Consider the following 16,933-nt stretch of genomic DNA (forward strand, 5'->3'; position numbering starts at 1 on the left):
CCAGAAATGGATTGAAACAAAGCGCTGGAGAGTTCTGAAGTAGCAGCAGAGAGTCCGAATCTACATCCCATTTAACACCCGTGGAGAGATATTAAAATTGTTGTTGGGAGAAGGCACCCTTCAAATATGAGAGAAGTTGAACAGTTTGCAAATGAAGAGTGGTCCAAAATTCCAACTGAGAGGTGTAAGAAGCTTGTTGATGGTTAAAGAAAGCGATTGGTTGAAGTTATTTATTCTAAAGGGTGTGCAACCAAATATATTAAGTCGAGGGTGCCAATAATTGTCCGGTATATTTTTGGATTTTTGTGTGAAATTATGTCCAATTTGCATCTTTTTCCCTCTGTGTTATTGTGTTGTTCAAATACATACAAAGCAAATAAACAAAACATGTATTTGCAATAATTTTCTGGAAGAAATACTTCATATTCTGGAACAATTTTAAGGGTGTCAACAGTTTTCAGCCATTACTGTAGGAGGCTATCTTGGACTCATAAAGTATATACAGTGGACCCTCGGTTTACAAGTAACTTGGTGTGCCAGTATTTTGCTATACGAGCAAAGCTTGCTGTAAATTTGTAACTCGGTTTACGAGCAATACCTTGCTGTACGAGCAAATACTCACTGCACACACTTCCGGTTCCATACTTTCACCACGCTCTGTCCCGCTCTTGCAGTCCGCACAAACACACACAAACATACACACACACACATATTATGCTCACCTACCCTCCGTTCCCTTGGCGGCCGCTAATCTGGTTCTTGTAGTCCACAGGTATGTGTATCCAGTAACCATTGCGACCGATGCAGGAGCTTCCGCTGTCAGCGCTTCCCAAAGGCAGCACACTGACCAATCAGAGGCAAGAGGCTCATACCTTTGACATCAGCGCGCTGGCCAATCAAAGGCAAGCGGCTCATGAGTATCATGTCTGCTGCTTAAGCACTGACAGCGGAAGCTCCTCCATCGGTCGCGATGGTTACCAGATACACATATCTGCGGACTACAAGAACCAGGTAGAGGCCGCCGAGGGAACGGGGGGTAGATGAGCATATGTGTGTGTGTGTGTGTTTGTGCATGTGTGGAATGGCACAATAGGGGATCAGGATGGGACACTGAACAAGTTGTGGAACAAATTGTCTGAGTTTCAATTATTTCCTATGGGAAATTTTGCTTTGCTAGACGAGTAACTTAGTTTACTAGCACACTCCCAGAACGGATTGTTCTCATAAACCAAGGTTCCACTGTAGAAGGTTATAATGTATATAGGAAGCTATGTGGGGCTCATAAAATACATAGGAGGCTATGTGATACGCATAATGTGATATATATATATATATATATATATATACAGTTAGGTCCAGAAATATTTGGACAGTGACACAATTTTCGCGAGTTGGGCTCTGCATGCCACCACATTGGATTTGAAATGAAACCTCTACAACAGAATTCAAGTGCAGATTGTAACGTTTAATTTGAAGGTTTGAACAAAAATATCTGATAGAAATTGTAGGAATTGTACACATTTTACAAACACTCCGCATTTTAGGAGGTCAAAAGTAATTGGACAAATAAAATAAACCCAAACAAAATATTTTTATTTTCAAGATTTTGTTGCGAATCCTTTGGAGGCAATCACTGCCTTAAGTCTGGAACCCATGGACATCACCAAACGCTGGGTTTCCTCCTTCTTAATGCTTTGCCAGGCCTTTACAGCCGCAGCCTTCATGTCTTGCTTGTTTGTGGGTCTTTCCGTCTTAAGTCTGGATTTGAGCAAGTGAAATGCATGCTCAATTGGGTTAAGATCTGGTGATTGACTTGGCCATTGCAGAATGTTCCACTTTTTTGCACTCATGAACTCCTGGGTAGCTTTGGCTGTATGCTTGGGGTCATTGTCCATCTGTACTATGAAGCGCCGTCCGATCAACTTTGCGGCATTTGGCTGAATCTGGGCTGAAAGTATATCCCTGTACACTTCAGAATTCATCCAGCTACTCTTGTCTGCTGTTATGTCATCAATAAACACAAGTGACCCAGTGCCATTGAAAGCCATGCATGCCCATGCCATCACGTTGCCTCCACCATGTTTTACAGAGGATGTGGTGTGCCTTGGATCATGTGCCGTTCCCTTTCTTCTCCAAACTTTTTTGTTCCCATCATTCTGGTACAGGTTGATCTTTGTCTCATCTGTCCATAGAATACTTTTCCAGAACTGAGCTGGCTTCATGAGGTGTTTTTCAGCAAATTTAACTCTGGCCTGTCTATTTTTGGAATTGATGAATGGTTTGCATCTAGATGTGAACCCTTTGTATTTACTTTCATGGAGTCTTCTCTTTACTGTTGACTTAGAGACAGATACACCTACTTCACTGAGAGTGTTCTGGACTTCAGTTGATGTTGTGAACGGGTTTTTCTTCACCAAAGAAAGTATGCGGCGATCATCCACCACTGTTGTCATCCGTGGACGCCCAGGCCTTTTTGAGTTCCCAAGCTCACCAGTCAATTCCTTTTTTCTCAGAATGTACCCGACTGTTGATTTTGCTACTCCAAGCATGTCTGCTATCTCTCTGATGGATTTTTTCTTTTTTTTCAGCCTCAGGATGTTCTGCTTCACCTCAATTGAGAGTTCCTTAGACCGCATGTTGTCTGGTCACAGCAACAGCTTCCAAATGCAAAACCACACACCTGTAATCAACCCCAGACCTTTTAACTACTTCATTGATTACAGGTTAACGAGGGAGACGCCTTCAGAGTTAATTGCAGCCCTTAGAGTCCCTTGTCCAATTACTTTTGGTCCCTTGAAAAAGAGGAGGCTATGCATTACAGAGCTATGATTCCTAAACCCTTTCTCCGATTTGGATGTGAAAACTCTCATATTGCAGCTGGGAGTGTGCACTTTCAGCCCATATATTATATATATAATTGTATTTCTGAACATGTTTTTGTAAACAGCTAAAATAACAAAACTTGTGTCACTGTCCAAATATTTCTGGACCTAACTGTATATATATATATATATATATATATATATCAGTATATAGAAGGCTATGTGGGAGTTCATGCTGTATTTAGGAGGCAATGTTGGGCTCATAATGTATATAGAGGCTATGTGAGGCCTTATACTATATGTAGGAAGCTATGTGGGACTCATAATGTATATATCAGTATATAGGAGGCTATGTGGGGGCTAATGATGTATTTAGGATGCTATGTGGGGATCATAATTTATATAGTTGGCTATGTGGGGCTCATAATGTATATAAGAGGCTCTGTGGGCATCATAATGTATATAGGAGGCTATGTGAGGGCTGATGCTGTAGTTATGAGGCTATGTGAGGGCATGAGTGCTGTATTTAGGAGGTCATGTGTGGACTCATGATGTATTTAGTGTGGGGGCTCATAATGTATATCGAGAGGCTACGTGAGGGCTCACATTATATACAGAGGGGCTATGTGGGGGCTTACACTGCATATAGAGGGGTTATGTGGGGGCCCACACAGTATATAGAGGTGGCACCTTCAGTGGTGCACACTTGTCTGTCTTCCTGCATCGGCCAGATGACTGAAACGTTCGCCATATTCATTCTCTGCACCATTAAAACTTGTTACACTTGCAAATTTTGTGCCTTGCTAGCCTCTATTATGTTCAGTTTATTCTACTACTGAGCACTACTTCTGAATTGACCATTGAGTGCCCACAACTTTGTATTCTGCTTTATATAAAGGGTCTATATGTGGACTCACATTGTACATAGAGGGGCTATGTGGGGGTCTCATACTATATATAAGGGGCTATGTGGGGGGCTCATACTGTTTAGTGGGTTATGTGAGGGCTCATACTATATGTAGGGGGCTGTGTGGGAGCTCAAACGATATATAGGGGGATGTCAGCATACCTAATTCTGTTCAATATTAAGGGATATAATTAATATCACTATAAAATAATTATTATATGTTAATATTAATATTGAGCAGAATTAATATTAGCCAATTCATTCAACCCTCTACACCAGTGACGGTCTCTTATGTGGCCCCTCGGGAAACTTAATTGCCCACCCCTGATCTACCCTATCAGATTAGTACTACAGTTCTGAGGTTTCTATATACTTAATGCTCTACCACTTCTATTACAATATTTTACCTTAATGCTCTCATAGGTCAGCACAGAAGCATGGTTCTCCAGCTTGTCATAAATGTGAGGCGTTAGCAGCTGAGCAATTTCTGGTCTCATGCGATGCTAAAAATGAGAGGGCAAATCAGTTTCTTTACAAAAAAATGAAAATACATGCACTATTAAATAACATAATTCACAGGCAGGTTGACTCCATCATAAAACTAGTGCATTAAGGCCATGTCTCACTTCGCAACATCGCTAGCAACATCGCTGCTGAGGCACGACTTTTGTGACGTAGCAGCGATGTTGCTAGCGATGTTGCTGTGTGTGACATCCAGCAACAACCCGGCCCCTGCTGTGAGGTCGCTGGTTGTTGCTGAATGTCCTGGACCATTTTTTAGTTGTTGCTCTCCCGCTGTGAAGCACACATCGCTGTGTGTGACAGCGAGAGAGCAACAACTGAATGTGCAGGGAGCCGGCTTCTGCGGACGCTGGTAACAAAGGTAAATATCGGGTAACCAAGAAGCCCTTTCCTTGGTTACCCGATATTTACCTTCATTACCAGCGTCCGCCGCTCTCACACTGTCAGTGCCGGCTCCCTGCTCCCTGCACACATAGCCAGACTACACATCGGGTAATTAACCAGGTGTGTACTGTGGCTAGAAGTGCATGGAGCCAGCGCTAAGCGGTGTGCACTGGTAACCAAGGTAAATATCGGGTAACCAAGAAGCCCTTTCCTTGGTTACCCGATATTTACCTTCGTTACCAGCGTCCGCCGCTCTCACACTGTCAGTGCCGGCTCCCTGCACACATAGCCAGACTACACATCGGGTAATTAACCCGATGTGTACTGTGGCTAGGTGTGCAGGGAGCCAGCGTTAAGCGGTGTGCGCTGGTAACCAAGGTAAATATCGGGTTGGTTACCCGATATTTACCTTAGTTACCAAGCGCAGCATCGCTTCCACGAGTCGCTGCTGGCTGGGGGCTGGTTGCTGGTGAGATCTGCCTGTTTGACAGCACACCAGCAACCTGTGTAGCGACGCCCCAGTGATCCCTGCCAGGTCAGGTTGCTGGTGGGATCGCTGGAGCATTGCTAAGTGTGACGGTACCTTTAGTTTTAATAGCCAATCTGCAATTTTTTTGAAATGTCCGATTTATAAATTGAAATCTCCCAGCTACTCTCAGTGAAAGTGGAACCCGCTGCCAAATTACCATGCAGTTGTGTCCCGCTATCCGACAGTCTGGAAATCCAGCAGGGGCTCCGCTTTCACTGAGAGCAGTGGGTTTAACTTTCACTGAGGGTAGCGGGGAGCCCTGAGTGTGAACTCCAGTGACCTGAAAGCCAGATTGCCGGACTGCTGTGCCACTGTGTCCCCAATCCAACAATCCTGCAATCAGGTCACTGGAAGTCACACTGGGGGCTACCCACTGCCCTCCGTGAAAGTTAAAGTCGTTGCTCTCATGGAAAGTGGAACCTGCTTCCGGATTACCATGTGGCCCTATCCCGCAATATGACAGTGTGGCAATGGGTTCCACTTTCACTGAGTAGTGGGTTCAATTTTCACTTAGGGCAACAGGGAGTCCCCAGTTTGACCTACGGTGACCTGACTGCTGGATTATTGGATTACGAGACGTGGCGCCACAGCAGTCTGGAAATCAGGTCACCAGAGTTCACACTCGGGGTTCCCAGCTATCCTCATCTAATGGATGTAATAATTCTGGGGTGGCTGCGGACTGCTAATTTTAGGCTGGGGATGGCCCAATAACCATGGGCCTCCTAAGCCTGAGAATACCAGCACCAGCTGTCCGATATCTTGGCTGTGTATCAAAATTGAGGGGACCGCATATCGTTTTTTTTAAATTATTTATTTAAATAATAATAATAATAATATAATAATAATAAAAAAAAAGCTGCATCGGGTCCTTTGTATTTTGATACACATCCATGATAATGCACACACCTGGGGCTGCAGCCTGTATGTGTCTGCTTTATCTCCTCTGGGTATTAAAATAGGAGGAACCCTACATACATTTTTCCAATTATTTATTTATTTTTACACTCCACTTCTGAGACCCGGACAGCTATTTTGAGGGCAGCCAATCACAGAAGCCGGCACAGAGGGTGGAAGGGGAAGCAGTGCATATTCATAATGGATAATGAGCAGACCAATAAGTAGTATGACAGGAAAACTCGGTATGTGTAAGGCCATGTGCACACGCTGCGTTTTTGCGTGTTTTTTTGGGTACAGTTTTGGTCTCAAAACTGCATGAATTTCCTTCCCAGCAAAATCTATGAAATTTTATTTTTGCTGTCCACACATTGCAGTTTTTTTTTTGCCTGCGTCTTTGTGGTGACCACAAAGATGCAAAATGTCAATTCTTTTTGCGTTTTTCACCCATTGAATACATTGGACAACAACGCATCAAAAAACACACATAAACGCGCAAAAACTCATGCTTTTTTTTATGCGTTTTTCTTGTGGGTGCGTTTTTGGGCCTTTTTTTGGGGACAAAAACGATGCATCTTTGTGGTGAAAAGAAATATAGCCTAACTCTCCTCATTTAATAACCTAAAGTCATTTGTTTTTCACTAAACCTTCAAATCACAGTAATGCAGGTAGTAAAGATGGCTTCGGCAGTACTGTGATTGGCAACCAATCTCAGCATGTTTAGTGGCTGAAAATCAGGCGCCAAACATACTGGTGAGGAGACTCTAAACTCACAAGGCGAGGACCAAAATGTTCGTTGAATAACGATATCGTCAATACCTTAATATTCGTGCAAGGAACGAATACTGTAGTGCCAAGTATATTCACTCAGACTCTAGAAGTCATAAGTCAAACTTCTGCTCTAAACAGAAAGTTATTTTATTTGGAAGTGTCTAAAGCGGGCTTTACATGCAACAACATTGCTAACGAGATGTCGTTGGGGGTCACGGAGTTCGTGACGCCCATCCGGCCTCGTTAGCGACGTCGTTACGTGTGAAACGCAGGAACGACCGTTAACGATCAAAATTACTTACCTAAACGTTGATTGTTGACAGGTCGTTCTAATCCTGATTATTGTTGCTATTGCAGGACGCGGGTTGTTCGTCGTTCCTGCGGCAGCACACATCGCTATGTGTGACACAGCAGGAACGAGGAACATCACCGTACCTGCGGCCGCCCGCAATGGGGAAGGAAGAAGGTGGGCGGGATGTTCGGCCCGCTCATCTCCGCCCCTACACTTCTACTGGGCGACCGCTTTGTGAGGCCGCTGTGACGCCGAACGAACAGCCCCCTTAGAAAGGAGGCGGTTCGCCGGCCACAGCGACGTCGCTAGGCAGGTAAGTATGTGTGACGGGTCCTACCGATGTTGTGAGCCATAGGCAGCGATTTGCCCGTGACGCACAACCGACGGGGGCGGGTGCTTTCACCAGCGACATTGCTAGCGATGTCGCAGCGTGTAAAGCCCGCTTAAGAGTAACAGCAATTCATTCATTAGGCAAAAGACAATGCAATCTCACAAAGTAAAGGCCGCTTTACATGCTACAACATCACTAAAGCGATGTTGATGTCGACACTAATTTGTAATATTAAGGCACTGCAGTCTTCATAAAATATCACTTAGTGGGATTTTCATGTGGAAGACAGTGACAAATAGCATTCTTGCAATATGCCCCAATGTTTTTTAATATGAGAAAAACAAACAGGACTATGGTACAGTTAATGAGGCAAAATCGCATGATCTCTTAAAACACATTAAATGCTGTCTCCTCCAATGGAATCTCTTACCTGATAGTCCAGGCGCACATATGGAATTTTCATTCTGATCAGTCTTTCAAACATTGATACCTCTAGATTGAAGTTTTTTGCCAGTTCATACACTGTAGTGCTTGGACGGAGCTGAAAAAGACAATAACATCATATTAAAGGGAATCTGTCACCAGGTTATTACCACCTAATCTAAGAACAGAATAATATACAGGCAATTAACTCCAGCGATGTACCAATTACTGCACTGTTTGCTGTAGTTTTGATAATCTCCTGCTGATAAAGCAGTAGTGATGGGCAGATCTGGACTGTTAAAGTCCGGATCTGTGCGGTTTCAAAGGTCCCCGGGTGCCTGGCCCGGGATTACGGCTGTTTGATCTAAATCCGGCAATCGAGAAATTAAAAAATATAAAGGAATAAAAAGAAAATAAGAATGAAGCAAGTGCTTCATACTTGCGCGCCCCCCTCCTGTGATAGCGTCTGCCTGCAACGAATCACTGGTGCTGTCTGCAGGTCAGTACCTAGGTATAAAAATAAATGAAACAACTGATGTGTTGCTGCGCTTATCTTGGCTGTGTATAAAAATAAGAGGAACCACATGCAGCTTTTTTTTTTTATTTATTTCTTTTAATCATTTAAATACATAATTTAAAAAACTGGTGTGTGGTCCCTCCCAATTTTGATACCCAGCCATGATAAAGCCCGACAGCTTGGGGCTGGTATTGTCAGACGGGGGAGGCCTATGGTTATTAGGCCGGCCACAGCCTAAAAATAGCAACCTATAGCTGCCCAGGATTGTCGAATCCATAAGATGCAACAAGCTTGGCGCTTTACCCAACTCTTCCCGATTGCCCTGGTGCGGTGGCAATTGGGGTAATGAGGGGTTAATAACAGCGCACAAATGTCATCAAGCCCTAATTTAGTGATGGATAAAGGTCTATGAGATCCCCCCCCATCACTAATCCTATAAGTAAAAAGAAATAAACACAAACACCAAGAAAAATCCTTTATTAACCTCCTAAACACCCCAGGAAGTCCGACGTAATCCACACGACGTCCCACTCCGATTCAGCTCTGCTACATCTTAGTCTCAGCGCGCGGCCATAGAGCATGACTGCAGACAGAGACTGAGCCATGATGAGCGATGACGTCACTCAGGTGATTTGTGGTTACAATTGCAAGTTCCCACCTGTGACCGCAAATTACCTGAATGATGCCATCGTTCATCGTGGCTCAGTCATTGTCTGTCTGCACTCACAGCGGGCAGTCATGCTCTATGGACACTCGCTGTGAATGAGATGTAGCAGAGCTGAATTGCAGTGGGACCTCGTGTGGATTATGTCGGACCTGCAGAGGTGTTTAGGAGGTTAATAAAGTGGTGAAAGAGGGTGGTTTCTGTATTATTTTCCAAATAAAAGATTTTTTCGGTGTTTGTGTTTATTTACTTTCACTTACAGATTAGTGATGGGGGTGTCTCATAGATGCCTGCCATTACTAATCTAGGACTTAGTGGCAGCTGTGGGCTGCCAATAATTCCTTTTTATTCTGATTGCCACCGCACAGGGCAATCGGTAGGAGCCGGGTAAAGCGCCAGGCTTGTCACATCTATGGATGTACAGTCATGGCCAAAAGTTTTGAGAATGACACCAAAATTATTTTTTCACATGATCTGTTGCCCTCTGGTTTTTAATTGTGTTTGTCTGATGTTTACATCACATACAGAAATATAATTGCAATCATATTATGAGTACCAAAAGGTTATATTGACAGTTAGAATGAGTTAATGCAGCAAGTCAATATTTGCAGTGTTGACCCTTCTTCTTCAGGACCTCTGCAATTCTCCCTGGCATGCGCTCAATCAACTTCTGGACCAAATCCTGACTGATAGCTGCCCATTCTTGCATAAGCAATGCTTGCATTTTGCCATAATTTGTTGGTTTTTGTTTGCCCACCCGTCTTTTGATGATTGCCCACAAGTTCTCAATGGGATTAAGATCTGGGGAGTTTCCAGGCCATGGACCCAAAATCTCTATGTTTTGTTCCATGAGCCATTTAGTGATCACCTTTCCTTTAGGGCAAGGTGCTCCATCATGCTGGAAAAGGCATTGTTGGGCGCCAAACTGCTCTTGGACAGTTGGGAGAAGTTGCTCTTGGAGGACATTCTGGTACCATTCTTTATTCATGGCTGTGTTTTTAGGCAAGACTGTGAGTGAGCCGATTCCCTTGGCTAAGAAGCAACCCCACACATGAATCGTTTCAGGATGCTTAACAGTTGGCATGAGACAAGACTGGTGGTAGCGCTCACCTCTTCTTCTCCTAATACGCTGTTTACCAGATGTCCCAAACAATCGAAAAGGGGATTCATCTGAGAAAATGACTTTACCCCAGTCCTCAGCAGTCCACTCCCTGTACCTTTTGCAGAATATCAGTTGGTCCCTGATGTTTTTTCTGGAGAGAAGTGGCTTCTTTGCTGCCCTCCTTGAAACCAGGCCTTGCTCAAAGAGTCTCCGCCTCACAGTGCATGCAGAAGCACTCACACCAGCCTGCTGCCATTGCTGAGCTAGCTCGGCACTGCTGGTAGTCCGATCCCGCAGCTGAAACACTTTTAAGATACGGTCCTGGCGTTTGCTGGTCCTTCTTGGGCGCCCTGGTGCCTTTTTTGGCAACAATGGAAGCTCTCTCCTTGAAGTTCTTGATGATGCGATAGATTGTTGACTGAGGTGCAATCTTTGTAGCTGCGATACTCTTCCCTTTTAGGCCATTTTTGTGCAGAGCAATGATGGCTGCACGTGTTTCTTTAGAGATAACCATGGTTAACTGAAGAGAAACAATGATCCTAAGCACCAGCCTCCTTTTAAAGTGTCCAGTAATGTCATTCTTATTTAATCATGACTAATTGATCGCCAGCCCTGTCCTCATCAACACCCACACCTGTGTTAATGGAACAATCACTAAAACAATGTTAGCTGCTCCTTTTAAGGCAGGAATGCAATGCTGTTGAAATGTGTTTTGGGGGTTAAAGTTCATTTTCTTAGCCAATATTGACTTTGCAAGTAATTGCTGTTAAGCTGATCACTCTTTATGACATTCTGGAGTATATCCAAATTGCCATTAGAAAAACTTAAGCAGTAGACTTTGTAAAAATTAATATTTGTAGCATTCTCAAAACTTTTGGCCATGACTGTATATAATATATTTGTCTCATTACCGTAATTTGTTTTTATTAATTTTCTCTCTCCCTCCCTCTCTGTCTCTGTCTGGCCCTCCATCTCTTTGTCTGTCTGTCTCTGTCTGTCCCTCTGTCTCTTAACCAGTCTGTCTCTTTCCTAGTCTGTCTATCTCTTTCCTTGTCTGTGTGTCTGTCTCTTTCCCTGTCTGCTTCTTTCCCAGTTGGTCTCTCTCCCTGTCTGTCTTATTGTCTGTGTCTGTCTCTTTCCCTGTCTGTTTCTATCCCTGTTTGTCTCTTTCTTTGTCTGTCTCTTTCCCTGACTATCTTTTTCCCTGTCTGTCTCTTTGTCTGTGTCTATCTGTGTTTGTCTCTCTCTTTCCCTGTCTGTTTCTTTCCCTGTCTGTCTCTTTGTATGTCTGTCTTTGCCTGTGTCTGTCTGTCTATTGAGGCTCTGTCTGTGTTTGTCTGTCTCTGTCTGTCTCTTTCCCAGTCTGTCTCTTTCCCTGTCTTTTTCCTTGTCTGTCTGTCTCTTTTCCTGTCTGTCCCTTTCACTGTCTGTTTCTTTCTGTCACTTCTGTCAGTTTCTTTCTTTGTCTGCTGCTGTCTGTCTCTTTCGCTGTCTGTCTCTCAGTCTGTCTCTCAGTCTGTCTCTGTGTGTGTTTCTACCAATATCATATTACCTTACACATAAGCTTCTTATACTAAGAATGTCCTTTGTCGCCTATAGCAACAAATCACGGGTCCTATTAATGACCTGTAGCTCCCAGCTGCAATGACTTTAATGTAACAAGGATTTTTGGTGAATAACTGTAAAGTGCAGGGTTAAATTTTCCCCTCAAAACATAGTCTATGACGTTCCCTGAGTCACATGAGGTGTCTGTGCAAAATGTTGTGATTGTAAATGTAACGGTGCGTATTCCTTCTGCGGACACACACACACACACACACACACCACATATACATACATTCATTCAACTTTATATATTAGATATCTGGCAAACGTTTCTGGCAAGTATAGTTTAATATTGTTTAAGGCCCTGTGCGCACGCTGCGTATTTACTGCTGATTTTGCCGCGGATTTGCTGCAGAAAATGTGTCTAACATTTCTGCAGTCAATTCCCCAGCAAAACCTATGGGTTTTAAAAAATGCTGTGCGCACAGTGCGTTTTTTTGTACCTGCGGATTTACCCGCGGATTTTCCTCTGCGGAATTAATGAGCATGTCACTTCTTTTCCGAAGGTACCTGTGGTTTTTGCCATAGATAATGGTAAAAATCCGCGGGGACCAACTTGCGAAAAAATTCGCGCTAAACACGCGGTAAATCCGCGTCAAAAACGCAGGTGCGGGATTCTTTCAGAGGGTCCGTTTTTTTCTTAAGAAAAAGTCACTTTCTAGTGCGCACATAGCCTAAGAGAAACTTTATTTTATTTGAAACACATTGTTACATAAAGACCATCTTACTTCATATGTAATGATGAGCGAGCATTAAAATACTCGGGTGCTCGGTACTCAAACCAAGCTTGGGTGCTTGTCCCTTCAACGAGTATAATGGAAGTCAATGGGAAACTTGAGCATTTTTCTTGCAGACGTCCCAAGAGGTTTGGGGGACAGTAAAATATCTGAGATGGATGGAAAAATTGCTCAAATGGATTGGGAATAACATGGGGAAGATGCCTGGACTCATCACTGACTCCAGGTTAGCTGCTGGAAACAATATTTTACAGTATTTAGCCACTTTTCTGGACTGACAGTAAACCATTTCAAACCAAAGATAACATGGATTTAACAGGAAAAAATCTTAGGAAACATTCTTTCCTGTATAATTTAAAAACAGAGGAAAAACCACCTCCTTCACCCCTTATTTTACAGTGGGTACGGATAGTATTCAGACCCCTTTACATTTTTCACTGTTTGTTTCATTGCAGCCATTTGGTAAATTCAAAAAAGTTATTTTTTTTTCATACACTTGTACACTCTGCACCCCATCTTGACAGAAAAAAAATAAAAATGTAGGAAGTTTTGCAAATTTATTAAACAAGATAAACTGAAATATCACATGGTCATAAGTACTCAGACCCTTTTCTCAGTATTGAGAAGAAGCACCCTTTTGAGCTAGTTGTCACGCTCCCCGGGTCCTTGGCTTCCCTCCCCGGGTCCTCTGCTCCGCTCCCCGGGTCCTCAGCCCCGCTCCCCGGCTCACCTGCCACGCTCCCCGCTCTCCAGCCTCCGGTCCCCGTCCTTCCCAGGCCCCCTGGTCCCCGATCGCGGCGCCCGACGGCTTCCCAGGCCCTGGCCGGCTCCCCTGCGTCCTCTTCTCAGCCTCCTTCCCTGGCTTCTGGCACCCGGGCTGCGCGCATGCGCATTAGGGCGCGCGCGCGGTCACTGACCCTTTCTTAAAGGGCCAGCGTCCATTAACAGGTAATGAGGCTAATCAGGTACAGGGTATAAAGGGGTGTATTGTCCAAGGGGGCGGGGCCTGATCTTCGTGTTCCCTAAGCTAGGAGTCAGGTCTCCTGGTGTTTCAGTGCATGTACTCACCTATCTCTCTTTGTAGAGCCGTGCTTGCCTCGCCATCCAGTCTGCCGTATCCTGAACCCCGACCAAGCCAAGGTCGCCTTCATCATGTCTCACCTGGAGGGCGAGGCACTGGCGTGGATGAACCCGTTGTGGGAGAAGGAGGACCCTATGACCAAGGATCTTCAAGAGTTCCTGCAGGCCTTCCGCAGCACCTTTGACGAGCCGGGACGCGCCTCTGCGTCTGCTTCATCCCTCCTCCGCTTACGTCAAGGAACACTGACGGTGGGCCAATACGCCATCCGTTTCCGCACGTTGGCTTCTGAACTCGGGTGGAATAATGAGGCCCTAACAGCCGCCTTCTGGGAAGGACTCTCGAGTCGCATCAAAGATGAGTTGGCGGGTCGTGACGTGCCCTCCACCCTAGATGCCCTGATTGCCCTAGCAACTCGAGTGGACATTCGTTTTCAGGAGCGCTCCAAAGAGCTGTCTCGGGAGAGACGACCGGTACGACATTCCCCTCCTCCACAGAAGCCCTCCGTATCGCAGTCATCAACAGCTGGGATTCCCGTCCACGAGCCCATGCAGATCGACCGAGTACGGCAATCTGAACAACGTCGAGCAGAGCGGCTCGCCAAGGGCCTCTGCTTTTACTGTGGAGAGGACACTCACCTCCTACGCTCCTGTCCGGAAAGGCCGGGAAACTCCAAAGCCTAGGGTTGGTAGGAGAGGCCACCCTAGGTGCTGGGACTCTCTCAGACCCGGTTATGTGGACTGTGCAAGTGTCAACGGGAGAGACGCGCTTCACGGCTGAGGCATACCTCGACTCTGGAGCAGCAGGCAATTTCATCCAGCAGGCCACGGTGGACAAGTACCAGCTGCCTGTTACTCTACTCGAGAAGCCCCTAGTGATTGCCTCTGTGGATGGGAGACCCCTCTCTGATACCATCTCCTGGGTCACCAGACCGGTCGAACTGCGTATCGGTGCCCTGCACACCGAGAACATCACTCTCTACGTCCTTCCACACATGTCCCACCAGATCCTGCTGGGGCTTCCCTGGTTGCGGACACACGAACCATCAGTCAGCTGGGGTACTGGCGAAATCACCCGATGGGGTTCTGCTTGTCATGAGAAGTGTCTGAAGTCCATACAACCTATCCGACGACCTCCGGTTCCAGAGAACCTACCGGAACTGCCCTCGGCCTATTGGTCCTTCGCAGACGTTTTTGACAAGAAGGAGTCTGAGGTACTTCCGCCACACCGTCCCTACGATTGTGCCATCGACCTGCTCCCAGGAACAACACCACCTCGAGGACGGATATATCCGTTGTCTCCGGCCGAAACCAGGGCCATGTCTACCTACATCACAGAGAGCCTGGCAAAAGGATTCATCCGGAGATCCTCCTCTCCTGCGGGAGCAGGCTTCTTCTTCGTGAAGAAGAAAGAGGGTGACCTACGCCCATGCATCGACTACCGGGGTCTAAATCAGATCACCGTCAAAAACAAGTACCCTCTGCCGCTCATCCCCGAATTGTTCGACCGGCTCAGAGGAGCCCGTGTGTTCACCAAGCTGGATCTTCGGGGTGCCTACAACCTAGTTCGTATCCGCTCTGGGGACGAATGGAAGACCGCGTTTAATACTCGTGATGGGCACTATGAATACTGCGTGATGCCCTTCGGCCTGTGTAACGCACCAGCAGTCTTCCAAGAATTGGTGAACGACATATTCCGGGACCTCCTCTACGTCTGTGTCGTAGTTTATCTGGATGACATCCTTATCTTCTCTCCGGACCTCCAGACCCATAGAGAGAACGTACAGCTGGTTCTGCAAAGACTGAGGGAGAATCGTCTTTACGCCAAATATGAGAAGTGCGTCTTTGAGCAGTCTTCTCTCCCTTTCCTGGGATACATCATCTCGGGCACTGGACTGCAGATGGATCCAAAGAAGGTCTCCTCCATACTCAACTGGCCTCCCCCTTCTGGACTGAAGGCAATCCAACGGTTCCTGGGATTCGCCAACTACTACCGCCAGTTTATCCCTCACTTCTCTGCCCTGACTGCTCCTCTCTCCGCTTTGACCAAAAAGGAGGCTAATCCAAAGGACTGGTCACCTGCGGCCGACGCCGCGTTTTGCTCCCTGAAGCGAGCATTTGCCTCCGCTCCTGTACTCCACCGACCGGAGTTAAACCGCCAGTTCACCTTGGAAGTGGATGCCTCCTCCTCGGGGGCTGGAGCAGTGCTCATGCAGAAATCCTCCTCCGGCAAGATGGTGACTTGCGGTTTCTTCTCCAAGAGCTTCTCAGCGCCGGAACGTAATTACACCATCGGTGACCGAGAACTATTGGCGGTCAAACTGGCTCTGGAGGAGTGGCGCTACCTCCTGGAAGGAGCAGTGTACCCCGTGATTATCTACACGGACCACAAGAACCTGGAATACCTGCGGTCCGCTCAGCGACTGAACCCACGGCAAGCCAGGTGGTCCTTATTCTTTGCCAGGTTTGACTTTCAGCTCCATTTCAGACCCGCGGACAAGAATGTACGCGCTGATGCCTTGTCTAGGTCTTTCGTGCCCATGGAGCAGGAGGAAGAGACTACCCAACCTATCATCCCTCCTAGCAAGATTATTCCGGTGGCCCCTGTCACTCTGGCCCAGATACCGCCCGGGAAGACCTATGTCTCTGAGACTGACAGGCAAAAAGTGTTACACTGGGGTCATGCCTCCAAAACAGCCGGTCATGCAGGCCAGAAGAGAACATGGGGTGCGATTGTACGCCATTACTGGTGGCCATCCCTTCGCACGGACGTCGCTGCTTATGTCTCTGCCTGCTCCTCTTGTGCCAGGAACAAGACGCCCAAACACCTGCCCTATGGCCGTCTTCTGCCTCTGCCTATACCCTCAGTTCCGTGGCAACACATAGCGATGGATTTTATTACGGACTTGCCATTATCCTCCGGACACACAGTCATATGGGTCGTGGTGGACCGGTTCTCCAAAATGGCTCACTTCGTCCCTATGGCCGGACTGCCCTCTGCTCAGGAACTCGCGGAAGCCTATATACAACACATCTTCCGCTTGCATGGCTTTCCATCCCACATCGTGTCCGACAGAGGAACTCAGTTCACCTCCCGCTTCTGGAGGGCGCTCTGCAAGCATCTGGGAGTGACTCTGGACTTTTCTTCTGCTTACCATCCTCAGTCTAATGGCCAAGTGGAGAGGGTCAATCAAATCTTGACATCCTTCTTACGTCACTATGTCAACACCCATCACGACGACTGGTCCACGCTTCTTCCTTGGGCTGAATTCTCACATAACCACCATATCAGTGAGTCGTCCTCCAAATCTCCCTTCCATGTCGTTTACGGACTTCAGCCCTCCGTTCCATTGCCT

At 46.3% G+C, this 16,933-nt stretch overlaps 1 protein-coding gene across 1 annotated transcript in view; it reads right to left on the minus strand.

The window, feature by feature from the left end:
- Positions 1–16,933, minus strand: part of LOC142243896 (NFX1-type zinc finger-containing protein 1-like) — a 285,549-nt gene that overhangs the window by 21,412 nt on the left and 247,204 nt on the right. The window contains exons 18-19 of the mRNA XM_075316093.1: positions 7,883–7,993; positions 4,137–4,232 (exon numbers count right to left, since the gene is read on the minus strand). Coding sequence (XP_075172208.1) covers positions 4,137–4,232; positions 7,883–7,993 — 207 coding nt within the window. The remainder of the gene's footprint in view (positions 1–4,136; positions 4,233–7,882; positions 7,994–16,933) is intronic.

This window comes from Anomaloglossus baeobatrachus, chromosome 6, assembly GCF_048569485.1.
Source record: "Anomaloglossus baeobatrachus isolate aAnoBae1 chromosome 6, aAnoBae1.hap1, whole genome shotgun sequence".
NCBI classification, from domain to species: Eukaryota; Metazoa; Chordata; class Amphibia; order Anura; family Aromobatidae; genus Anomaloglossus; species Anomaloglossus baeobatrachus.